Raw genomic sequence first — 26,051 nt, 5'->3', positions numbered from 1 at the left:
TTTTATTTCAATCTAATATAAATTTGACATTTTAATTACCAAAGCATTGTCTAATATCAAAGGAGATAGCCAAAGCCTCTTCACTGTTATAAACTCTATAGTCAGTGAAAACTGGCAAATACTTTAGCCTCATTTTCCTTTTAAACTGGTATTCATTAGTATATATGTTAATTATTCTTTAGTGTCTAAGTCTCAGCCTAAAGTAGTTTTATTTTTAGGTCATATCCTAAAGTTGATCTAAAGAATGCAAAAGTTAAGCCATAAATTATAGGTCAAATTATTATGTGGACAATTGCTGGTGAAACCAGTTCTAAGACTCAAGATTAGTAATTAGCCCAAGAAGATGCAAGTTTGTTTAAAAAATTCTGGAATTCTTGCAGTGTGTTTTACAAAGTGGGACCAACATGGCTTATGGTTCCTAACTTCCTAGAACCCCTACGAAAAAAAAGAACAATAAATAAAGAATTTCAATTTTATGCTCGCAAGAGATAAACAATATGGATCCATAACCACATGTGTAATCCTACATCAGTGGAGAAAACCTAAGTGTCTATGTCCACCCACTTCCTCATAGCTTCTTTTTTCCTCCTTCACTTTATTAGTTTCCAAACTTGCTCCTTCTTTTAAATTGGCAGGACCTAAACCGATATCTTTTTGTCTTCAAATCGTTCGATCCAACTTAATAGATTATACATCCTTGAACATAGATAAGGTTGATTCAAACACAAATATTTGCATTAGCGTATTGTTGGTGACTTGATGGAAAGGCGATTTTTCGGCTGGCGACAATTCAATCATAAACATAGATAAGGTTTCATGAGAATCACCTACAAAAAATCGATTTTGTAACAAGTGGAATTTAAGCGCCACAACCTATGATTAATAGCTCAATTTCTAAAGCGGATCTAGTGTATATATCGTTATAGAAAGGTCAGTTGATCTTAAAATGAGATTCGGTTCAAAATAGACATATAAAAGTCACTATAAAAAAGCGTGTTAGGATCCTACATTTAACATTATAACAGATCTAAGATGATATATAAGAGATCATTTGCATGATGAAACAAAGAATGAGAACTTAATGACTATGTCAAGTTCGGGAAAAAATGACTTATATATCTGGTCCCCACAAGAAAAAACCTATGACTTATATTTGAACTCTTAGATTACATTTTAAAATTAATTTCCGGATAGGCCAATCCTTGTTTTCCTTGTCATAGGATAGGCCAATCTTTATTTTTTTTAGTCATAGGATAGACCTATCTATTATGATTGTATGCGTTTTTTTAAGTAAATATCCATACACATACATGATTAGAGTCCTTGAGTTCCACCAGGAGACGAGAAAAGAACATATTACTCGATGCACAAAACATTATTAACAAAAGTCAAAAACAAAGTTCATTGGATACTCTAAAGATAAAAAGCAGAATGTTAATTGCATGTTGGGCATCTTCTTTGCTTTTAGTTGTTTCCAATAAGAAATATTTGACATATAACATGATTATATTTATAATCATACACCCGAACAAGTGACAATATAATCTTCCTACATATATCAATTGTGCATAGATAATATTTTAGGTCTTCTTTATGCGAAGTCCACATGACATCATGCATATCGAGGAGCGTCTGTTTAGGAATCAATTCTCAAATTCATCCAATATACACATTATATAAACTATTTATGTTATCAGCCTTTTTCGTTACAGCATAAAATATTAGGTCTAGTCTACAAAATTTTGAGTATGTTAATATTAATATACTTATATACATGTTTTGTTAACTAAAAATTAGAAATTTAATTTGAAGCGAATACTAAGTTTTAAACAACATTTTAAGTCGGTTTTTTTTTTCAAACTTTCAAAGATGTGTTCAAGCAAAATCGACGTTTGACAACACTAAAAGAAATGTTTTAGCAAACCCACCGAGCCGAATTCTATGATCATGTGCTCCATTAAAGAGAGATCTCAAGAGATTTAAAAAGATAATAATAATAATTTAAAGCATCTTCCACACACTTCTGAATGAACTTTATAATATCATTTCATATCTATATAACAAATCAATTCGAGTAGGGATTTCTTTCAGTGTGAATTTAATTTCTAGATGACTATTTACGATCAAACTTAATTTATTTACAATTTTATCACCCGTCGTTTTTTCATAGTAAGCTATTGTTGGTATGAGAAGAGATATTAAAAAGAAGATAGACGGAAACAACCAAAAACTAATTATGTAGATTATCGTGGAAGATATAATTAAAAGGTAGACAAGATGGGACATTTCTCCACCCCTAACAAAGACTTTAGTTTTATGAGGGTTCACACAATTATTAATCTTTAGTTTTTGTACAAAGTAAAGCCTTAATCCAATCTCAAACCACCCAATTAACTTTTAATTGAGTTAGTAAGATTCGCAGATCTCTGAGCCCTCTATATATAATTATATTTCCAAGTATTATAATTGATATAGAAAAGGTTATTAACAACGTGTGTGTGTGAATTTTGACGTCAATCACGCGAACATACTCGTGAAACAAGGTTTCGTCATTTGGCACGTAATTCGTGGGGAACATGTTAACATCTGAGACTTTATTTTGGTCGTTCCTCGTTTTTTCCTTAACAAACCCCACTTTTAAGTAGTTTCCACATTACTTAGCTTTCTCTTCAAATTCCTTTTTTTCACCAAACTATCTTTACTTATTCAGAGGTTAAACTGAACATTCTTTCAAATCGAGATTTCGAAAGTTTGATATATGTTTAACTCGAAATTATTGGTACCATAGTTGAATTATGTGCAGCTATAGTAATTCATTATAACTCATTTAAAAATGTTAACCATAGATGGTAAAATAGTAATTTGTGTTTGTAGAATTGCTACGTTCCCATTCAAGTTTAAACCCATATAAAACATTTTTTTGAGAGAACAAAATTACGTGGTAAAACATGTTCAAAAATAAAACTCATTTTTTTATCTATAAACCTAAAAGATCTCTAACATGAGTTTTTATTAATTTATTAAAATGATCGATAATAATTAAAACTCGGTAATCTATAGATTTTAGGGGTTAATCTTCTGTTAAAAAATTACTTATTATAATATTAATATATACATATATATATATATATATATGTTGCAATTTTTTTTTTAATATGTAAATACACTATAACTAAACTCACAACTCACTTTGAAAGCAAACTAAATTATGATAAGTATAAAAGAATTGCGTTGACAATTTTTACCTTAGGCCCCAAAGTGTGGTACATGCAAACATATATTTCTAATATAGTCATAATTAAAGACATCCTTACTAGATGTAAGAAAGTAAATTGCAATTATAGTTCATAAATTTAAGTTATTTGACTTTCATTAAAATTTTGAGATCGTATCTGAAAATAGATACGCACGATAATGCGACGGAGACACGTGGGACACACAGAAGTGAGATGTGGGACTTTTGTTCCTTTTTTATTTTCACATCTTCAATTAGATTCTCATGTTTCTTTGTCACACATTTCAAACTTTTTGGCTTCTGGGTCACTTCAGATCACATCCCACATTATGATTTGTCTTTTTTTCTTTCTCTTTCAATTAACGAAGCAATTTTATGTTTGTGATAACATTTGTTTGCATCTACTCTATCTTGACTTTACTAATCACTTTCCGTCTGTCGGCATCTTTTTACTTTGTACTAATACATATTTTGGGTGAAATTTTAAGTAAAATATGAAAATACTAATTTAAAAAACATAACTGTTGTTCTAAATTTTTGGATGGTTTTAGAAAAAGTTTTTAATTAGTTTTCTACATATATATATTAATTTAATTTAGCCAACTACAAAAAATAAATAAAAAAAAATTGTTGATTAAACGACTTTGTAAGTGATTAACTTGATAAATACTTAAATTTTATGGTCAATTGCATGAGAGTAAAACATTAAAAATACTTAAGATTTAACGAGTTTTCGGTATAACAATCGGTACATTTCGTGGGGACTCTCCCCTCTAAAACATCAACTATAAACTTTGGATTACAAATTCTGTAAGTAAGTCACTTTCAAATCATCATCTGGGTTACAAACCAAGTCGAGATATGGAATCAAGAATTAAAAAAAGAGGAACAATAGGTAACTAAAGAGATGGAATATCAAGACAATAGGTAACTAGAGAGATGGAATATCAAGACAAAAGGAGGAATAATGTATAAGTTAAAATGTTTATGGTCTCTCGACTTACATATGGTATTGAAATTTGGAAGTTACAATAATTATACAAATTGGATGTTATTCCAACTTAGGTCTAGGTATCACGGGACTTTCTTGAGTAGCTTTAGAAACTCTCTCATTGTATTTGTAGGTTAATATAAAATGACTTAGTCTACAGACGACAATACATTCTTAGCTAACAAACAAAATATCCTAAAAATTATTGACTGCTCTAGATTAGATTACCAACTGTCCGGATCAAATTTATTTATAAAAGAAATTCAGATTATATATATTTGTTTTATTCTGAGAAAACGTCAGATGTTAAAGAATCAAGAAAGACCCGTTACAATATCTTGTGAATGTTTGTTCCTTTCGTTTCATTATGAGAGCGCAACAAACTAACACACTATCATGGTCATATTAGCTTATGTGAACAAGAACATAAACTTATGTTTCCGACGTTTTAGTTGGAATTGATAAACAAAATTGGAAAGAAGTCAGAGTTCTAGGAGGAAAATGAGTACTTTATATCTAGGACTAGTTTGATATATAATTCAATATGTTTATTATGGATGAGTTGTTTTGAGATTTAGGCGATTGCATCGTAGAAAAATCAAGTTTTTTTTTGTGGGATATAAAGAGTTTTTTTAAGAATTTGTGAATCTTAAATTAGATTAAGGAGCGCTAGTGTCTTAAACATTAGGTGTACCTCCATGAAATTAAATCTACTAAAACATTTGCCATTAACAAATCTCCGAACTTAGTATGTTGCTGAGAATATATTTGCATCGTAGAAAAATATGTTCAAAAAGTTTGCAAAACAATAAAAAAATATACCAAAACAAATTAGTCTATACAAATTTTTTGTGGTAAATTAAATCTCTCATAGTTACATTTAAAAACTTCTTTCACTTATTTTTAATTTCAAAATAAATAGCAAAATCAAGTTCGTAAATAACATAATTTACATGAAACGCATAGAACGCATCAAATCAATGGTTTTTTACTTTTTTTTATTAATCATTTAGAAATTTATTTTTAAAAAAAGATTTGTAATTTTTTTAAAACAAGTATGTCGTAATTATTATTTTTTGCTTCAGAATCACATTAAAAAGTAGGTGGAAACATATGAATTTTCCCGAAGAGAACTAGTAAGAATAAACACATAAAAGTAGAGCCAAACTGAAACTTCCTTTCACATGAAAAAAAAGGAGACAAATGAAATCCAATAGGGTCCCATTATCCATGTCGTCTCGGTTCGTGTGTTCCTCAAACTCCCACTTTCACTGTTCTTTTTCTTTCTTCTTGGGATGTCCGAAAAATAAAACAAATACGTAGAAAACAAAAACCAAAGTTAATCACACAACAATCTCTCATATCTTTCACACAACACACACTTGCACAGTGTCTCCCATGTTACTGTACAAAGTCACATCTCAGTTTATATAAATATATGCCCTCACTCATCAACCTCCTCTTATTATAAGCCTTATTCAACATATCTCTTTCTTTCTTTCTAATTCTCTCTCTCTCTCTAAAGACATACATATTTAATGGAGGAGCTGGATTTTAGTTCAAAAACAACAACTTCTCGTCTAAAGCTATTTGGATTTAGTGTTGATGGAGAAGAAGATTTCTCCGATCAATCAGTCAAAACTAACCTATCTTCTGTATCACCGGAACGTGGCGAGTTTCCGGCAGGATCTTCCGGAAGAAGTGGCGGTGGTGTACGAAGCCGAGGCGGAGGAGGAGGAGGAGGAGAACGTAAGTATGAGTGTCAGTATTGTTGTAGAGAGTTTGGTAACTCACAAGCCTTAGGTGGTCACCAAAACGCTCACAAGAAAGAGCGTCAACAGCTTAAACGTGCTCAGCTTCAAGCTACACGAAACGCAGCCGCAAATTTCTCAAACGCTGGATCAGCGTCTCAGTTTTTAAGGAATCCTATAGTCTCTGCTTTTGCTCCTCCGCCTCATCTTTTATCATCATCCGCCGTGCCTCAGCCTATGGGAGGTCCTTGGATGTATCTTCCACGTGTTTCTCCATCTCAACTTCACGTGTCTCATGGCTGCGTCATCCAAGATGGTTCGGGTGGTGCGGGTGCTGGTGGGTTCTCGTACGAGTATGGGGCTCGTGATTCAGGGTTTGGAGTAGTTGGGGCTCAGATGAGACATGTTCAGGCCCATGGGCCGAGACCATCGGTTAATGGGTTTTCAAGAGAAGTAGGAACTACTTTTGATGATGGTTTAGGGTTGGATTTGCATCTCAGTCTTGCACCTGCTGGTCATTGACGTGTTTTTTAAAGCTCTTGTATATTTATCAACATTTTAATTAATTTATTTATTTTTAGTGATTTTTTTTTTCTCTATCAGTATTTTTAATTAATGACTTTAAATTCCAGTGATTGTTTGCCTAATAAATATTTTACTAGTTTAGACTCCAATTATGCTTTACTACCACAAAAAGTAGAGTCTCAAAATGCTTAACCAATTCATGAAAAAACATTCCAGAAGGTAATATTTGTTGAGACTCCAAGAAAAAAATATAAACAATAGGACCAAAGACTAAAAATATAAAAATAAACGTTAGGAGATAAGTTGTCAGGTGCACTGAAAGTGATTTTATAGAATGTATGTTTAAACACATACAAAATAATAATTCCAATATTCAGATCCATTAGATCAATCGTTTTTCAAAGCCTTTTTATTGTCAGGCCAATAGAATGCAAAGATGAGTATGAAAACTCTACACCTTTACTCACAAATTTGCTTCAAAATTGTGCTTAAAATTAGTCAAAAGGGACACGCTGCAACCTTTTTCGGATTGCGTTTGAAATTGATACGCCTTCAAATCTGTTCTGAAGTCCTTTTTTTTTTGGACAAAAGCTGTTCTGAAGTCTATGCACAAATTACTTTTGGAATTCTCACAGTTTTGACATATTGGTTTTTAGAACCAAAGTATAGAAAATTATTACTTTAGATTCGAAAATTGTTGGTAGGCCTCTGTTTTACAACAATGGAAAAAGTTAATCTACAATTAGCATCGTAGTAATTATGTACAGCTTTAGTGAGTTTTGGTCTATGGTCTTGTTAGTCGATTACACAGTTTTGTTAGAATTAAATTTAGTAGATTACCCAATTTGGTTAGAATTAAAATTACTTCTCTAACACAATTTGGTTATAATTAAAATTTTCTCATATTTAGGGATTGTAGGACCACTATAATCTTTTGGTCAATATGATTCAACTCCAGGTTTTCAAAGTCAAATACTCTCAAATCTTCAGTTAATTATTCCCTTTAGGAGCATACATGTAACCACTAGCAACGGCTATAAAGAGAGATGTCAACATACATAGAGATAGAGTTTTGGTATGTGCAATCTACATGCATATACAAACCCGGGTCGAAAATACAATTTTTTAAATGATTGTGACAACGTGATACGTTTTCTTCGACTTTAAATATCACTAGGCTCCTATATATCTCATAATTAAGGCATACAGGTACTTATATAATGGAGGTATCTTACACTATGCTAACATTTTGTTTATTCTTAAAACATATATTTTCTAACGAATGTGGATATGTAATACCAAAAGAAGAACAATTTTTAATAATAAAATAGCTTACCTCAACATTTAGAAAATACTACATGTCACAAGCTAGGAAGAATCCTCGGGTCCCCGAATTTGAAATTATAAAATTAATTTAATTAACAATCGTATACTAATATGTAGGGGGTATAGGTATACCAGCGCATTTCGTGTTTCAACATGAAATGGGATCCTAGTCACCATGAGCAAATAAAATATACATGACCTAAAGCATATTTGTTTTTTAGATACTTAACAATGCAATTGGCACATATGTATGTGTCTATGTGTGTTTATAGTAAGGTGTGATGGGAATTGGAGCAGTTGAGTATTTATATACTTATAAGTTTAGAAAGTAGTTTTGAACATTGCTTGGTTAGAAACTTTTTTTTTGGTTTATTGTGTAGTTAGACACTTAGATGATGTGTTGGGGTAAAATTTTAATCTGCACGTAAAACATTTCTCTACCGGTCAGGGAAAAGTACGTTTCCATTATTTCAGAAAAGTTATCTTCCAAATTTCTCAATTAGAGAGACGTCATCATTAATTAGTCGACGATCCTACAAAACTCAAATTATTTTTCCCACTGAATACAAAAAACAAATATGATGAATTGTGTACATATACATTTCAAGTGTTATCTGTGTCTTTTTTTGTTACGAAATAGCTATCTCATCCGCATCATCGAAAATTCTGCCTTTAACCGCGTAGTCTCACTCGGGTACCAAGAATCCAGCGAATATAGAGATTTTCTTTGTCAATATTTCCATACAAGAGGATTCTCTTAAACATTATTGTTCTATTCTTTTCTACTTCTCTTCTCTCTTTTTTTTTGGGTGGCATTCTACTACTCTTCTCTTAGCAATAGTCTTTAATTTTTTTTTTTTTTTTTTTAATCAGTAAACTTCACCTCAAAAAAATAACAATATTAAGTGTATGTTTCATGTTTGTATATGTAAAAGGTACTTTTTTTGGAGGGAAAGTTTTTTCGTAGTCCCTAAACGTGCTTTTTTGCTGCACCATGTGTCCTTTTTAAGGAATCATCTAAGTCCTTATCACACCATCAATCATGCAATATATACACCCTAATCTAAAAGATACCCACTAAATTTTTTGCTCTTGAGGGTACGTCTTATTTATGCTTTTGCTTTACCAGTCTGACAATTACACATATACATTGCATATAATCTCATTGGCTTACAATATCAAAAACATTGGATCTTCAATAATGTATCATGCATGCACATATGCATCACCACCTAACAAAAAATCGAAAATAATAGAAAACAATGATTTCGGCTTTATTATACACAGTCGCAGTAGACAGTAGTCTAGACTTTTAACCCTAGCTATATTCTCCAATAACACATGGGAGAAAGTATAATGTTTTGTATGGTCCTCATCATGCATTAGGAGTCCACTTGTATCATACATGCGCTAGTAGTTATTAATTTTGTTCACGTTAAGAAAATACCATAATTTGTGTAATATTTTTTTTTTAAAGATAAACGAAATTCTCTTCCCCTTATCTTTTTGTTTAATTTGTAAGAAAATTTGTTAAGTTAACTTGTAATTTCTAACTGATGTTTCGAATTTTTTTCTAACCCACTTTTTTTTTTTAATCTAAGTTAATTTTTTTTATAAAAAATATTTAAATTCTCTTCCCCAAAAAGTATTTTTAAAAACTAAAAGATTGATATAATAATTTAACTTGGTAGTTTAAATAAACGAAAAATAAATAGAAAATATGATTGAGTATCTGAAGAACCATTATCATATAACTTCTATGCGTAAGCTAATCGATTTATTTCGGTTGATGGTGGATTAGCGGAAGCATGGAGTCAGGCCGTTGTGTTGGTACAAGTTATTTAACACATGTTTTGTTTCCTTTTACCTCTTCAGCTCCTCTAAGAAACCAAGAATTAGTTGTGGGTATAAGAGTAATGTGGAGATAGGTTAGTGGTTAAAGTACGTTGTGGTAGGTTAGGGACAAGCACTAATATGACAATTCAGATTCCATCTAAGAAACACGATAGGGCTTACGTGGAAAGTGATACGGACATGTGAAAGCAAGACAATCCCTAGGGTTTAGCTTTTGTTGACATGAAATATGGAAAGAGAAGAAAGATGCTGTGGATGTGTGTCGAAGCCTCGTTGGTTCCAAGTAAGTCTGTGGCTTAAGTATATCCAAAGAAAGTTCCTTTCTCTCTTAACGTTTTTACAATGTATTTACAATTATGATGTCGATAGATCAATTCCATATATGATAAGAATAAAGTACTAGATCTTGTCGGGATACACCTTTTTCCCCTTTTATATTCCAGATTCCCGTTAGTTACAAAATTTGATAAACAAATGACAAAGTTACATGTAATATGTATAAGAAACAACCGAAATGACATTCCATGCGTTCCATTAGAACGCTTCACGTAATAAGTGTATGGATTTGAATAGAACAAAACTTTTGAATAAGAAACAACCCAAATGACATTTCATACGTTCCAAGAACATTTCTAGGTCGAGTTTTAAAAATGTTGATTGGCTTGCGTATAGGCACAATCCAAGAAGAAACTATAACTTTAAACTCACATGGGGTGGGACGTAATGTGTGCTCGTTTTAGTTCATTGCTTAAGTCGTTGGTCCACATAAAGATATATCTTTTGAGAATCGAAGTGGCATGAGGACCCAAGAAAAGAAAAAACAAAAGTGCACGTATGTACTTGTTCGATACATACATAACAAATAATATACTATCAATTATGTAAACTCTTGAAGTGGACTAGCGTACGATACTGTCCTACCGGTTTCAGAAATAAAAGTGGTAAAAAGACATGTCTTCCTCTTGTCGATCTCTCATTCGTTGCTCCATTACGTCTTCCTTTTTTCTCCTCGTATAAATGTATCTAACTTGCGTCTAACATGCGAACATGCAAAAATTGGGTGGCCCAATAGACTAGCTAAGGCATACGGCATACCCATAACAATTTGTGATTAAAATTGTTGGAAAATGGCATTTGCCCATAACAGTTAATGATTGAAATATTTAGGATTTGGATTACAAAAGGCCCCAATTAAACGAAAAACTTCCAGAGAATAAAGACAAACACTTAAATGGGCCAACTTCTTATTCAACTTCAAGAGCCTAGTTCTAATTAAATTCTTATAGAATCAAATCAAGGAAATGATAGAACTTCAAATTGTAAATGGATAGAATCAAATACTCAAATAGAGCGAAATAACTGAGTCTCCAAGATCTTAAATATGATGTGGAGACAATTAACAATACCAATCACGTGTAAAAGAAAACTAACACAAGTAGAAAAGAATCCCAAATTCAAAAAGTAATTAATAACACTTGACATTTGGTCAATCAAGCAAATTCTCGCGCCTGCATTCTCATCTCATCATAGAACTTTTCGATGAATCTCTCAGCCTTCAAGTCAATCGAATCATCTTCGCTGAAGTAATCGAACGGCTGCAGATGCTCCCTTGCAGGAGAAGCAACTCCGAGGGCATAATGAAAAGGCTCCATCTCCATCCAACTTTGCGTTATTGTGTCATCATTTTCATTATACCGGCCGATACACTGAGAAAGAAACAATAACCCGTAAATGCGTTTAAGACCCGATCTAGATATCTGAATGCTCTTCCCATAGCATTTGATAAAGGATGTACTTGAAGGAGAGAATTGATACTCTTGGAGAAATTTATAGTTGTGTTGCTGAAGGAGTTTGACCCTTTTGGATCTTCTTTGTTTTATGGGAATTAGCTTGAGTCTTGGGATGATGGGTCTTCTCAAGATCGAGATTTTTAGTAGTTTCGAAACTCTTTGGAAAATTGGTCTTCTTCTTTGGGACATTTTGATTTAAAGTATTCTATGGTTTCATTCTTGGAAGGGACATTAATGTTCAAGATTTATAGAAGATGAAAAGTTTTGAGTTTTAGATCTAAGAAGGAGCGCCAAGCCAACCTGTGAAAAGTCATATGGTCGGTCGTCTACTTTTTCAATTTATATCTATATGCAATAAATAGCCGTTGGAGGTTTCTTTTTCAATATAGTTTTTTTAATACTAAATCATGTATGAAGTGGAAAACAATTTTCTTGTGTTGTGCACATCACATATTTATACGGACTATTTAAGTAATTAACAGAATATGTTACACAAAATATTTTTCCGACTTTCGATATATTTAATGAAAATAACAAGTTTCCTCAAGTTGAAGAAGTTTTAACCTTTTAAGTTAAGATAAATATTGGATGAGATAAATATTGTGGTTGTGACTTTGGACTGTCACTATAAAGTAATTTTTTTTATGGGAGTTATCAATTACGAAAAGAAAAAAAACTTCACACTAGTGGTTTGAGTAAGAAAAAAACAAAACAAAAGTAAAATCATATTAACTCATATATTGTTTATTCTGTATACTATAGTTCATAAACCAAAAATTTTAATACTGAAAATTTTGACCTCAAACCGAACCGAAATCCGAGTTGAAGATTGACCATTAGTAGTATTCAACAACTAATGTAATATTTCCATTTAAATTGATATTAAAAAAAAAAACATAATACAAACACGATTATTTTAAAATTCCTAATCCTAAGTAAAGCTGATACTAACTAAGAAAAAATAGAACAAAAACCCTAAGTAACAGTAATCATCCATACACATTTGACATTCCCAAAAATCCAAATTAGAAACATTGAGGCCCAAATAAAAAAAGGCCCTGGACTCATAAAAGAGTTAAAGATTTTAGTAGATCAAGATCAACGGCTAAAATAAGAAGTCAAAAAACAATCGAACGGTTATTAATCAATCTCATCACTCAAACCGACATCTCAAAACCTATGCGCCAAGAACTCAGCGCAGTTTAGCAACTCTCACAAAACTTATAATATCCCCAAAATACCCTTCTATGTTAAAAACGGCACTTCGTATATAAACAAAAACTCTTTCTGCTCCGTTTCTCACAAGCGAAAAGAAAAAAGTTAAACGAAGAAGACGAAAGAGAGAAAATTTTAGGTTTTTGATTTTTCAATGGCGACGACGACGGGACACGAGAGATCAAAGACTCTTATCAATTTCTCGTTACCGAAGTTGTGGGGGACTCAACGACTTCTGCGGTGTGGGAAGGGTGATGATTCTGACGGTGACGGTGGTGAAGGTTCTAGCTCCGGCGGTGATCAACGAATCCGTCGCCGTTCTTCGAATTTCGAATCCGATCATCAGAATCGACGATTAAAGGTTGAATCATCGGAGAAAGAAGGAATCGAAGAGTTTAGAGAGAAGATTATGTTAGATCTTAGAAACGTTGCTGATAAGATGAAGGAATCTATATTTAGGCAACAAGTACTTCTCGGCGAAGAAGAAGAAGATAAGGAGATTGAGATTGAGAGGGATGATTCTCCGCCGGAAGCGACGGGAGCGGCGACGGTGGAGGTACGGCCGTGGAATTTGAGAAAGAGAAGAGCTGCTTGTAAAGCTTCGATTTCTTTAGGAATTGATTCGAAAAATCAGTGTAAGGAATCAGTGATGAATCCGTCGATGTTAGGAAACGAATTGGGGAAAGATAGGTCGAGATTGTTGTATACGTTGTCGAAGAAGGAGATTGAAGAAGATTATATGATGATGATAGGGTTAAAACCACCGCGTAGGCCTAAGAAACGATCAAGAACTGTTCAAAAACAGATCGATGTAAGTCGAAAACTTCGCAGCTTTTTTTTTGTTGTTGTTGAGATTTTGTTTGGTTAAAGTGTTCTGATTTTGGTTTGTTTACAGTTGTTGAATTTTGCTTCTTATATAACTGAAATCACTGAAGATCTTTATAATGTTCCTGACCAAGCTGAGAAGAGAAAGGTATGATCTTGGTTTTATATTGTTAAGTGAATTCATGTGTGGTTGCTAAATTTTGGTTACTGATTCTGCAGAGTTGATGATGATAATGATGGATTGGAGTTAGAATGTGAGATCAAATTATAGTCTTGAAGTTTGTGAATTGCTCAGTTTTGCTTCTTTGTTAGTTCGAATGTTCATTGGCTGAGAATAACCTGTACAAAGATATGGGACAAAAGTAGTTCTGTTTCATTGGAACTTCTTCATTGGAACATACTCTTCTTTGATTTTCTGTTAGGCAGTAAAGAAAAAACCCAACTTTAATCAATAAATATCATTTTACCAAATCTTGCCTTGTGTGAGTGACGACGATCCAAGCTAATAGATGTAGACTGTTGTTGTGTTTCTGCGTATTGATGCTTGGCCTTCTTGAATTACCGGAAGAGGTTACCTAGTATCGTCTATGATCGATTACTAACCTTCCGTGGGGTTCACTACGAAGAATGAGTTAAGACATTGTGTGTTTAGCAGTCATGAATCTTGTTTTTGGGTACATTGTATATTAGAAGGTTCAGCCATTTTGGCAAAAGCGGGTGTGTACACGGTCAATGAAACGCAATGTCAATAATTTCGTTTCAAGGAGTGTGTGCTAAATTATTCCATGTGGGGGAATTGTTTTTCCCGCGTTGGATTGGTTTCGGTCAGTCTGACAATCTGACTCGGTCTTTACCGGTTTATTTTTCCGGTCTGGTTTAATTCAGTTAACCAAGGGATATGGTCGAGTTTATATTAAAGTCTATATGGCAATGGTTAAATTTAGTTAATGAATGGGAAAAATATTATTTAATACTTGAACTTTCAAAAAGTGGTCAAATTAACTGTGACCGTTTTATATTTCAACAAAATGTTGACTTTTAATTTAACTTATAAGTTATAGTTGATCCGGCCAAATCGACTCACCGTTAACACTTCTTAACAGCTCTCCTAACAGCGTAACTAACAACTGTTTTCGTCCTTAAACCAACGATAACGATTGTTAGGCCACGTTTTGTAACGGCTGTTAGGAGCGCTGTTAAGGAGTGTTAATGGTGAATCGATTTGGCCGGGTCAACGATAAATTATAAGTTAAATTAGAAGTCAACTTTTTGTTACGGTATAAAACGATCATTTCAAGAGTTCAAGGTTAATTTGGCCACTTTTTTAAAGTTCATGTATTAAATAACTTTTTTTCCGTTAATCAATGACTATGAGTACTTTAGAAAATTACCAATATTTTTAAAATAAAACTATAGTAAAAAAAAAAATTAAGTGGATAAATAGTCTATTATAGTGTTATAGATATAATGTTCAAAAAATTCAGAAAGATGATCTCTTGTAATTAGAAAAATGAAAACTATAATATGACCAAAAAACTATATGTAATGTATTTGATTACCTTAAACAATTTTAAAATCCAAAATGGAGGTACAAAATAATATCATATGGATAGATTTTAGCATTACGTGCTAGTATATCCGCCTTAGAAATTTAATTGTGGAATGTAAGATAGTGGAGATATGTGATCTTACTTCCACAAATGTATTAAATCCTAGTCGTTATATAATTCGTATAAACCATTTAACAACGCTTATTACCAATTTACCACCATTTTCAAGAAGTGTGTAACCGCCACTCATGCGTTCAAACCAATTTAACTAGTATGTTTTATTCCTTATGAACCATATGCCCAAATCCAACTCTTACCGAAAACAAGGTGGCCCTTAAGAGTTCATTCATCTCATTGAATCTTGTGATTAAAAATTATGGAATGGTGTAGTTTTCTTGGTCGAGCGACTCATTGTTTTTGTGATGACGCAAAAACAAACAAACTTACAAACACAATGTCGAGTTGTTCGACTAAAATTTACTGAACCCAAGTCTAACGATCCTAGCCCACCTCTATTACAACCTCTCGAGCGACGTAAAATGCCAGTCAAAGTCAACCCAAAAAAATGCAAAAGACATTATACTAATCATCGAATATCACCACGACGATCAATTTTTCTATATTTTATTTTTAAAATCATAATCATCATTTATCATCATAACTATCCATTTTTCTTTACAAATACCGTATCTTATTTTTTTGGTAAATTTCTTTACACATGTTAATACTAAGATCCAATAAAACATATTGTTTTGGTAACTAACCCTTAAAAATCCTTACCATTGGGGTTGCTATAACTCTACTCCAAACTGCTATAATCTTATCACAAAGATCCAATCAACGAAGCATTCCTTTGATCTTCTGCTACGGCCTAGTTAGTGAATTATTCTTGTTTTTTTTTTTTTGGTTTTTGAAATTACAGACAAAAACCACATGCTGTCTAATCTTCACATGTGCTGTCGATATTTATATTCCATCATTATACAAACAGTAAGAAAAAAAAAGAAGTAGACATCTTCTGTTTGAATTTTTTTTCCCTCCGGCCACAAAAAAACAAAAGATGTTTTCATAATTTTGTCTTTGTGTTTGTCTTACCATTACAGAGAGATCCAATGCTGAAAAATCCGTCGGCAACGTTTGAGATAAAGGCCGGCGGTGGGAAATTCAGGACCGGACTGACTCGAACTCCACCGTTTCCGTTTCCAAAACTGTTTCTTCCGAGTGGCTTCTTCGAGTAAAAAGGAACTGATGAAGAAGAGAGCGAAGATGATCTTCTTAAAGGAGGCTTGTGTTTAGGTAGATTGTGAGTCTTGTGAGGGTGATGGGTTTCCTTGGGAAGCAAGTCAAGGTTAGGGTTTGGAGTAGAGTTGCTTCGTGAGAGGAAATGAAACGATCTGATCAGCCCTTTGCTGTTTCGGCTTTTGTCGTAGTTAAGACTTATGCTTCTCTTGAACTGTAAGAACAATCCTCTTGGCTTGTCTTCGAAATCAGATTCAGGATTCAATAGAAGCTCTTTAAGTCTCATCTTCTTTTCTGGTGCTCTCGATGAGGAAGAAGAGGAAGAGGAAGAAGATGATGATGATGAGAGAGAAGCTGATCTTGGAACCCGAAATGTTACTGTCTGGGGTAAAGATTCTTCTTTCTTGATCTGTACGGGAAGAATCTTGCCTTCGGAGAAGAGTTCATCAGCCGGAGACACTTCTTGAACAGAACAACTTGAGCCAAAACAAAAATCGAACTCCGAACCTGAATCTAGAAGTGTTGAGTCTAATCTGACTTCACCGTCGTCCGTTGAGTCTAGATCGTAGGAGAATGAGATTCTTGGACTGATTCCAGAACCAGAAGCCTCTGAACAACAAACGTCTATAGCCATAACCTCTTTCTCTCTCTCTTAAACACTCTCACACACAATATATATATATCTGCCTTTGTTTGATATCATTCAAGAGCCAAAGCCCGGGAAAAGAATAAAGAGACCTTGAAGATTTGGAAAAGGGTACGGTGTTAAAGAATATAGAATGAAGAAGAATTTGAAGTCAAAGTAGAGGAAGAAAAATGAAGATTCCTCAAGTCAAAAATGGCAGCTTCAACTTTTTGTTTTTTGCTAAGAGACAGCTTCAACTTTTTTGTAGATTGTGTTATGAAGGAGACAATAGGAGATGGAGGGACTAATCAGTTGGTGTAGTTGTCACAACAAAAGAAAAAGAAAAAGAAGAAGAACAGCTAAAGAAAGATAAAGGAGGAAGGAAAGAACAAAATAAAATAGAAAAGTAATGTTGAGATTTCAATCTATTTGCACTACCAATTATATTTGTCCTCGTTCGTAAAAGATGCTTAAAATGTATGCAGTAGAGCAGTTTATGCAACATAAACTATTGTTGATGTGTTTAGCATATAAGACAAATTATATATATAATCAAAATGTTAATGATGAGTTGAATCTAACCAACTTTAAATTGTTTTTTTTTTTTTAACTGTTTGAAAGATGAAAATTTGTTTAATCAAGAATGTGTCTTACACATATATGCAAGTCGCACGAATACACTGAACGGGGATCACTTTTAGGTCCTCGACTTGCAAACTAATACATAAACCAAAAAAATTCGAATTAGATAAATAGCTATTGAGATTCTGTATTAAGTAAATGATTATTGGAAAAATATTATTAGAAATAACAAAAATGTATATGGGTAAAAAATCGATACATTTTTAAAATCTATCTTTCTTATTATAAAAAGCTATTTTATTGAATGTACTTACGTGCATTAATGCAGAATCACAACCTATTAAGATCTCACACATTTATATGAGAGAAAAAAGATATCCATTTGATAAATTAGATTTTAACAAAGAAAAATAACAATCCGGAAGAAGAAAAGAAAGCTTCAATTTTTTTTTTTTTGTGCACCTAGCTTCAATTTTCTTTTAAACTTTTGTTTTTGGTAGTAACTGTTTATTTCTTCTTTGGTAGTAGAAGGAGTAATATAATATGATCACCAAGTGATTCTTTCTGTTTATCTTTACTTTTTTGTTAGAAATGACATCTGATAATAGTGTCTGCAGTTGAATATACATATGCTGTGAATGGTAACCAAAATCGCACCCAAAACCGCACCGCAACAGTGCTGTAACAGTATCAAAATCTCTGCATATACATATATATCTATATATTTTTGTTACTATTTGAACCACACCGCACTTCTCCCGTACCGCAAAACGCAGTCACCATTCGATATTTGATACACTGTACTTGATTATTGTGCATATGATATCTCTCAGATATTTTAATATATCTTTCACTATTACATTGATATCTTTGTAAAGGACAGTAATAAGATATCCACTAAGAAAAATTTAACCACACATTAAAAAGAGAATTTAAAGGAGCAATGCACGTTTTATGGTTTGAAACATTGCAGCTAAAAAATCGCTCTATGATCTGAAGTATTTTGTATATATAATTTAAGATCAATTATACTTGCATATATATTTAAATTGCTGGAGACACCATTATAATTGAAATCATTTTCTCTAATCATGTGAAGAGAATATAGATCACGTACGTGACAATAGTAATCTTTAGCAGTTATTGATTATATAAGTGCGACTACGAGAGCATGTGTTTTGGCCTTTGGGGTTTGATCCGATCTCTAACCGAAAGATTTGATAACAACGTATTTTGGTATTTTTTAAATTGAATTTGGTATTTATGCTAGCGTTCGTGTTCAGGTGAACTATTGCATTAGACAAAAAAATGTTGATACACGCGTAGTTGTGTGGTGAATATATTTGTTAAGTCCGGCCCATTTTATTTTATTTTCGTTTCAGTGATGCTTTTCAAATTTTTTCCATTCCGACGAGTTTAGAAACCGAAAACAAAGTTTGAGAAGTTCTGGATCGGCCCATTTATTGGTGACAGAAACGGGTACCTTTTCGGTAAGGAAAACTTTATCAAGTCTAACTCTGTTTAATTTGTAGATGACTATGATACGCTTGAGCCAATTATGAATTTTATGTGCTATGGAATTTGATACAAGTGTGGTGATTGCTTATTTGAAAAACATGACTCAGAAGAGTGTATTCAATTTAGTATTTTAAGTGATTTGTGTAAAATTTACAAATCCTATGTTATTCAATTATAGATTTTAAATTTTTTTAATGAAATCCAGTGTTATTGAACAAAAAATTTAAAAATCTACCTTGAACCCTTGGAAAAGAGCCGGTAAAGGTTGAAGTTCGGCTATTTGACAAATTTTTCGATTCAGAGGTAGTACACGATTTCTTTGTTTCTTTTTTTCTTCTTGTTTTATGGATCATTGGCCAGAGTTGTGATCTTTTTATTGTCATAAAACAATATACAGAATCCAGGAGAACTAGAGAATTGGCTCAACGACATTAACACAAACTCCAGAGTAGTAGTTTCAGATGCTTTTGCTGTACCAACTCTTAAAGAAGCTGCCCTTGGGGACAAATTCCAGTTCGAGAGACTAGGTAAACATCAAAACATCCCAAGTGTCTCATTATTCGTTTATTGAAATCAAGACATAGATAATAAAATGGGTGTGCTTCTTTCTTAACTGGTTATTTTGTGGTTGACAAAGATTCTACCCCGGAAAAGCTAGTGTTTAACAGGACAGTCACAATGAAAGAAAGCTCAAGTAAACCTGGGTAGTGAGAACAGTCAGGCCCTTGTCTAGAAGACTAGCGGATTAAGAAAATGATATGTGCCAACAATTTTTTTTTTTTGAATATTTTTTAGAGTAATAGACTAATAGTTACATATTTATGACCAAATTTATTGATTGTTAACTAAAAATTGTTGTTTATAAAATATTTTAGTAAAATTTTCAACATTTAAAAAAAAGAAGGTAAAGGTCACAATATTATGTTTTTTGTTGGGCAACAGTTCAGATTGAATAGGCCCTAATAGTGTAATAGTTATATAATAAATTGGCTTGATATGCACGGAATGCAACAACTTTTCTTGCCTTTGTTTTTATATGTTCATCATCTTGAAAGTCTTTGGTCAAAAATTTTAGCTCGTTCAACATACGAACCATAACCATTGGAAGACTCTTTCTCTATGTGCTATAGTGTGATGTTGATACTTACTGTCCTACAAAGTGGCCGAAAGCTTTGTGGTAAGAGACTAAAGAGAGTTTAGTCTTTTCACGCATGTGATTTTGATTTAGTCAAAAAACTTGAAAGAGATTGTTGTATTATGCGCTATCTAGCTTTTTTCATTCTTCTTTTTACCTCCGTCGACATCATTCAATCTTATTTTCTACCTCTACATTGCTCAAAAGTTTAATAATTGGTTCGACGAATGTGGATTTTATCGTGTATGAATATTCTTTAAAGAACCATAGAACCACATGGAAATATTACTCGATTTAGGAAGGAATAAGGTGCCCTTTGCCTTTGGGATTTAAGGATAATGCTGCTGACGTTATCGTACTCTTTCACTATACTTGATTCTATGCTCTCTACATGTGTATTAGTGCAGAGTGCATATGGCCTCACTTATCCTTCAATTCCTTTTTTTATTTTTCTTAAATTGGGATGGTTCATTGTTTCTATGCTCTCTACACAGTCGACATGTGAGATACGAGGTTGGTTCACTATTCACCGAAACATGACAATCTATTCATGTCTTAGGTTTGACTATAATAGTTATGGAAGTGAAGATATAATCTGTTTGAACAATGTGAACAAGATGAACTCGGAAACACGGAACAAGAAAATGAGCATATATATATATATGCGTAATACGTGTAACGTGTGGTTGTAAGATTTGGTGCCAAAACAACACTGTTTACTTTACGAGATGGTCATAACTTTTGTTGTAAAATGTCTTGTTTCATGAACTAAACCAGCTGGTGTTCTTAAGTTGGTGCCTCTTCTTAAACAATAATCTTGACTTTTGACTTTCTCTAGTCTTTCATACTAACCTACGGCCTACCTAACCATACCAACGTTAATATACCAGTGCCACCCACTCTACTTCCCCATTATTTGTAGTAAGACTTTTTTTTTTTTTTTTTTTTTTTTTTTGGTTTGTAGTATTTCTTAACCAAAAAGTAATTTAAAAGACATATTTCTCCAAACTAAAGATTAGAACATTGTACGTTAATATATTTTGTGTGAACTGAAATATTTGGTCTTTTTCTCCCTGATGTTCTTTTCGGGTTCAACCGATGGAACTATCGATTTCGGTTCATAACTTTTGATATTTCTGCGTATCTCCAAATTTTTGATAAATGAGTATTGCAGTAGAAATGTTAGTTTGGCCCATCTCGACCTTAACAAGCCATACAGTTCTACGACACTTTAAATTGAACTTGCCTATTTTAAGATCAAGGTTTGGTCTCACTATCTGCCTGGTTGTATGGTCGACCAATCCGCAGATATATAAACTATTCAGACAATATAAAGATTAAGCTTGGTGATATGTAGACCAAACATGACTTCACTTTATTTGTTTCCCAAAAATTTTTTGAACATGAGAATTTCGATTACAGTGATTAAAATAAATGTGCTTGTTAAGTTGGGAAAATATGATTTTTTTTGGTTTCACTCTAATACCATATCAGTCGAGAAGGTCCGATCGATAGCCCACTTTTTATTTTGTGTGGGTAAGGGTAACTGGAGAAAACCGCAAAAATAGACACTTAACTACTTGACTAAAAACATTTTTCAAAATATATATGATTTTATGCAATTAAAATTCCACAATATATAGATCATTGTCATTGGAAATGAATTTTGAAGATGCAAATGATTTGGCCGCGTGGATTATGTTCTTACAAAATTTGAAATTTTTTTGCAACTAACATATATCCGTAATTAATGAATATTTGACCTATACAGTAATGTTTCTATTCAAATTGGGTCCACGTTACTCATGTCTTTTCTAAAAGTATTTGGCGTTTATCCACCAGTTTTAGATATTTAATCTTTAAGTTATACAATTTTATAATTCCACGTCCATAGCAGGACCATCTACGTTTCTGGATTCGATCATAAGGAATTTTTTTTTTTTTTTTTTTTGTATATTGTCTGAAATACTAAAATCTTTACATACACAATGAGTGTGATCTATCGTTCATAACCTCTCAAAAGTGCATCAATGTTTGTTCCAACTTTTAGTGGTACCCTTTGGGTTCAAATCATTGTGGAGTTTCCATGTACTTATGAAAGGCTTTTGAAGTGACCTCCAATAATTCGATCCCATTAACAAGACTTCTCCAAAGCCACCTTTCTCTATCATTTTAGTTGAAGCTCTTTTCAGATAATTATAATAAATAATTGATGGGTCCTTTGTCTCTATTATCTTCTTGAACCAACATTGATTACTGCTGGTATACAAAATGCGCATATATTAAAACTTTTGTATGGTTTGTCTAAATGCGTATATATTAAAACTTTATGTAAGAGCATTCAACTATGTAATCAATTCTTTTATTATTATTTATGATTCGTTAATTCCACAAAAAAACGATTTATGTCAATCAAGCCAAATGCCCTGTAATATTGTCAACGATCTTACAAAGAAACACATCAAATTTGGTGAAGGGACAGATGGTTGAGTCTCTATCCCCATCATTTTAATATCTTGGATAGATCGACTCTCCTAGCTTTTGGGTTATTTCACCTGTTGAGGTGAGATTAGATATGTTTTCTTCTCACTAAAATCCACACAAGTCTCAAAGATTTCAAGACAAGAGACTACCCTTTACTATTTACTCTTAAGTCTAGTCATGTATAAAATTGACCTGGTTAGTTCATAAATTGAAGTTCCATACACTGATACAAGATTTCTTGAATTTAAAGACTTATATAACAAACAAACAAGCATTATAAATAATTATCCAAACATTGACTTTGATCACCAACTAAGAGGAAAAATTTAGACTAATTTAACATGTTTCAATTCCAATCCGAAAAGAATATGATTAAAGTTTAAAACTTCATAAAATTCCATACATTGATAAAAGATTTCATGAATTCAAAGACTTGTACAAGAAACTATCATTATAAATATTTATCCAATGACTTAGTAAGTACTCGCAACAAAGAAGATACAAATTTAACATGTTCTAGTCTCCAACCCGAGATAATATGGGTAAAAGGTTCGAAACTTTTTGCTTAGTTAAGCAAAAGAAGTATATTAGTCCATATAATAGAACCGTAGTGGTAGGCTCTACCATCTCATCTCTTGACGACTTAATTACTCCCTAAACTGCCAAATGTCATCCACATTCCACATGGGATCTTGTGTAACATCCTCGTACGCTGAATAACCATCCGCCACGTGACATTCCATTGAGATGTCCGAGTTTACCATGTAATCCTCCATGCCAGGAACATATCCTCCGAATTCTTGAACATTGCCTTCATGGAAACACATCGAGCCATCGATGATATTGGTGTTGCTTTGATCCATAAAGTGTGGAACTGTTGTTAGATGAGACATGCAAGTAGAAGTTGAAGAAGAACCGTCTATGTTGCTGAAACCCGAGTAATCTATATCTTTTTGCATACTTAAAGAGTCGTGAGATTGAGAAGGAAGAAGAAGAGAGTTGTTGTTGTTGTTTTGGGGACAACAATAAGTAGTAGTAGTGGATGAGTTTTGTTCCATCTTCTCGATCAATCTAGGGACCCAAAAACTACGAACAGCGTCAAAGAACTTGTCGCTGTTAGATTCGATGTTGAGTTGACGAGCTTGTTTTTGAACTCTTGTTCTCCAATAGTTCTTGATCTCGTTATCCGTTCTTCCTGGCAAGTACTGTGCAATCTTGGACCACCTTAGATAACAAATATTCGTTTAGGAAAAAAGAAAAAAAAAACAAAAAAAGAAAATAAAAGACTCTTGAGATATGAAAGTGACTCATCACTCACCTATTACCCCATTTAGAGTGAAGCTCAAGGATCAAAAGCTGTTCTTGAGGAGTAAGATTCCCTCGTCTTATGTCGGGTTTCAAGTAATTCAACCATCTCAATCTACAACTTTTCCCAGTTCTCTTTAGCCCTGTTCTCATTTTTGTTAAAGATAGTGATTATATAGTAAAGTCAGAGAATCTAACTAATAAACCAATATCAAGTTCTTGATTAATTACCAGCACATTTGGCGACGTGATTCCAACGACCCTCACCGTTATGGAGGATGTAATTTGTGAGAAGTGTGTCTTCCTCCAAAGTCCAAGGCCCTCTTCTTAGTTCTTCATCTTCACTTTCTTTGAAGCTCTTCTTCTTCTTCATCGAATTTTCCATACTTAGTTTAAGTTTCCTAATTACTTAATGATATTTGGTTTGTGGTGTTTTCGTATCTTTTAAGCTCTATGCATGCATGACTGTATACAGAGAGAGAGAGATAGACTTTTAGGTGCTTTGAGAAGTGAAAGTGATTCAACAGGTTCTTGGGAATTTATAGACTCGTGGTCGTGGTATTGGAAAATGTTGTTACTTTAGCCATCAGCTTGCTTTTTTCCAATGAAAAATTAATTATCACACGTTTCCAAATTAAAGTAAATTGTTTTACTAAATTAGCTTCTCTTTTTAACTCATACAAAATATTGTTATTTTTTTAACATTGCCAAGGACATTTATACATTCTAAAATTGTCAAAAAACATGTTTTAACTCATTAGTATTTGTTATCACAAAATATCTCATTGACATTTTCTTAATCGCGTCTCTGTTTTCATCTTACGCATGCAATTTTTCTGAAATTATTTTTCGAGCTACCATTGTTCAAAAGCCAACACATATATGATATATGCAAACATTTTTTTTTTAAATCATCTGGTTTTTGTTTCAGTTAAATATGACTTTCTTAAAAAAAAAAGTTTTGGATTAGTCGAATCCTGCGATGAACCCTGGTCCAAGTATATAATTCATTAGAAGCATAGAATATATCGATACAGTTTCATAAACTTTTTTATGCGACGATGAAACAGAAATGGAATTTTGGTGATTTAACTCTATGGATTAGATGTTCACGTGAAAAGAATATGGAACAGAATTTTGGAAGAAGAAAGTACGATTTAGATTCTTAAATACTAAATTAACTATACAGGAAAAGTTTACAATAGTCATATTCATAATATGCTATAGAGTTCATTTTTAACTCTTACCTCTGTGATAGTGTATACTAGTCATTTTTCTTTCTTCTACTTCTAAAATTGTCTTTATCCCAACTTTGGCTAACAGTTTTTATAAAAATTTTGGTTTTCTATTTGGTAATGTTGCTGAATATTGAGATTGAACATAGTTTAACATAATTATTGGTATGGGAACAAGAAGCATACATGATACATGTGTCTTGACTCGAGACAAACAAGATATTACAAAACCTAATAAACCACTGTCCCACAAATTATTGATTAAATAAAAATTGTACCAAAACAATCCAAAAATTGGAATAAACACTCCAAATGTTTGATCAAGAGTCAAGACTTTTTGTTTAGTAGCTTTGAGCTATTGTGGTCGATGTGGCATCATCCGAATTCATATCCATATATTACATATGGTGTAATGAATGATATAAATTCTTGTAACTTTTATGTAAATGGTAAAACTAGAAGACAGCTATTTTTAACAACAATTTTCTAGAAGCCAGCTAATTTATGCGGACTTAGTATAGCATATTATCCTTTCAAACTTTGAATATTCAAAGATTCTTCTTCCTATATTAGTTTTCATTAGCTCAAATCGTATTGTATAATATTTTGTTAAACAAATAATAATTTTGGAAAAATAAGGAAGGGTCGTGTCGCTTTACACCGGCAAGTCAAAAAATGTCTATGTGCATGTATTAAAACTTATGGTATTGCTAATAACTCTCACTTACTGTTCAACCCAATCTTTTGAAGATGATAACTCCCAAAAACCAAAACAACATGTAAATAAAGCCTAAAGACCAGGAATAAAGAAAACAAAGTCGATTTGACATTTGTGTCTTCATTATCCTCTCTTATTATATAATCAA

The 26,051-nt window shown here is 32.6% G+C and overlaps 6 protein-coding genes and 2 long non-coding RNA genes across 10 annotated transcripts; 5 read left to right on the top strand and 3 right to left on the bottom strand.

The window, feature by feature from the left end:
• The first annotated feature begins 5,583 nt into the window (after window positions 1-5,583).
• Window positions 5,584-6,644, top strand: AT1G68360 (C2H2 and C2HC zinc fingers superfamily protein). The gene has a single exon (NM_105507.2). The coding sequence runs from the start codon at window positions 5,765-5,767 to the stop codon at window positions 6,497-6,499; it is 735 nt and encodes a 244-aa protein (NP_177003.1). The 5' UTR covers window positions 5,584-5,764; the 3' UTR covers window positions 6,500-6,644.
• Window positions 6,645-10,334: 3,690 nt separating this feature from the next.
• Window positions 10,335-10,834, top strand: AT1G08983. Its single transcript, NR_139534.1, has one exon. It is a non-coding gene; the product is annotated as an other RNA (long non-coding RNA).
• A 77-nt stretch (window positions 10,835-10,911) lies between these two features.
• On the bottom strand, window positions 10,912-11,772 carry AT1G68350 (cotton fiber protein). The gene has a single exon (NM_105506.3). It carries the CDS (start codon window positions 11,659-11,661, stop codon window positions 11,173-11,175), a length of 489 nt encoding a protein of 162 aa, NP_177002.1. The 5' UTR covers window positions 11,662-11,772; the 3' UTR covers window positions 10,912-11,172.
• A 1,000-nt stretch (window positions 11,773-12,772) lies between these two features.
• Window positions 12,773-14,251, top strand: AT1G68340 (hypothetical protein (DUF1639)). Of its 3 annotated transcripts, NM_105505.3 has the most exons (3): window positions 12,774-13,498; window positions 13,583-13,660; window positions 13,732-14,251. In NM_105505.3, exons 1-3 carry the CDS (start codon window positions 12,842-12,844, stop codon window positions 13,735-13,737), a joined length of 741 nt encoding a protein of 246 aa, NP_564928.1. In that variant the 5' UTR covers window positions 12,774-12,841; the 3' UTR covers window positions 13,738-14,251. The 3 variants fall into 3 exon arrangements, with proteins under 3 accessions (NP_001320796.1, NP_564928.1, NP_001320797.1); NM_001334362.1 differs by having other exon boundaries at window positions 12,773-13,660; window positions 13,732-14,216; NM_001334361.1 differs by having other exon boundaries at window positions 13,583-14,251.
• A 1,042-nt stretch (window positions 14,252-15,293) lies between these two features.
• Window positions 15,294-15,576, top strand: AT1G08977. The gene has a single exon (NR_139533.1). It is a non-coding gene; the product is annotated as an other RNA (long non-coding RNA).
• Window positions 15,577-15,707: 131 nt separating this feature from the next.
• Window positions 15,708-17,454, bottom strand: AT1G68330 (membrane-associated kinase regulator). Its single transcript, NM_105504.3, has one exon. The coding sequence runs from the start codon at window positions 16,933-16,935 to the stop codon at window positions 16,129-16,131; it is 807 nt and encodes a 268-aa protein (NP_177000.2). The 5' UTR covers window positions 16,936-17,454; the 3' UTR covers window positions 15,708-16,128.
• Window positions 17,455-18,771: 1,317 nt separating this feature from the next.
• Window positions 18,772-19,745, top strand: AT1G68325 (glutamine-tRNA ligase/glutaminyl-tRNA protein; the record flags this gene model as incomplete). Its single annotated transcript, NM_001334360.1, has 4 exons — window positions 18,772-18,791; window positions 18,929-18,998; window positions 19,424-19,553; window positions 19,664-19,745. The coding sequence occupies 4 exons, from the start codon at window positions 18,772-18,774 to the stop codon at window positions 19,732-19,734; spliced, it is 291 nt and encodes a 96-aa protein (NP_001321143.1). The 3' UTR covers window positions 19,735-19,745.
• Window positions 19,746-22,995: 3,250 nt separating this feature from the next.
• On the bottom strand, window positions 22,996-24,501 carry MYB62 (myb domain protein 62). Its single transcript, NM_105503.3, has 3 exons — window positions 24,182-24,501; window positions 23,964-24,093; window positions 22,996-23,869 (listed from the first exon to the last, which is right to left on the bottom strand). The coding sequence occupies exons 1-3, from the start codon at window positions 24,333-24,335 to the stop codon at window positions 23,293-23,295; spliced, it is 861 nt and encodes a 286-aa protein (NP_176999.1). The 5' UTR covers window positions 24,336-24,501; the 3' UTR covers window positions 22,996-23,292.
• Between the last annotated feature and the right edge of the window lie 1,550 nt (window positions 24,502-26,051).

Source organism: Arabidopsis thaliana (assembly GCF_000001735.4).
Source record: "Arabidopsis thaliana chromosome 1 sequence".
NCBI classification, from domain to species: domain Eukaryota; kingdom Viridiplantae; phylum Streptophyta; class Magnoliopsida; order Brassicales; family Brassicaceae; genus Arabidopsis; species Arabidopsis thaliana.
This window is presented reverse-complemented; position numbering and strand designations above follow the sequence as displayed.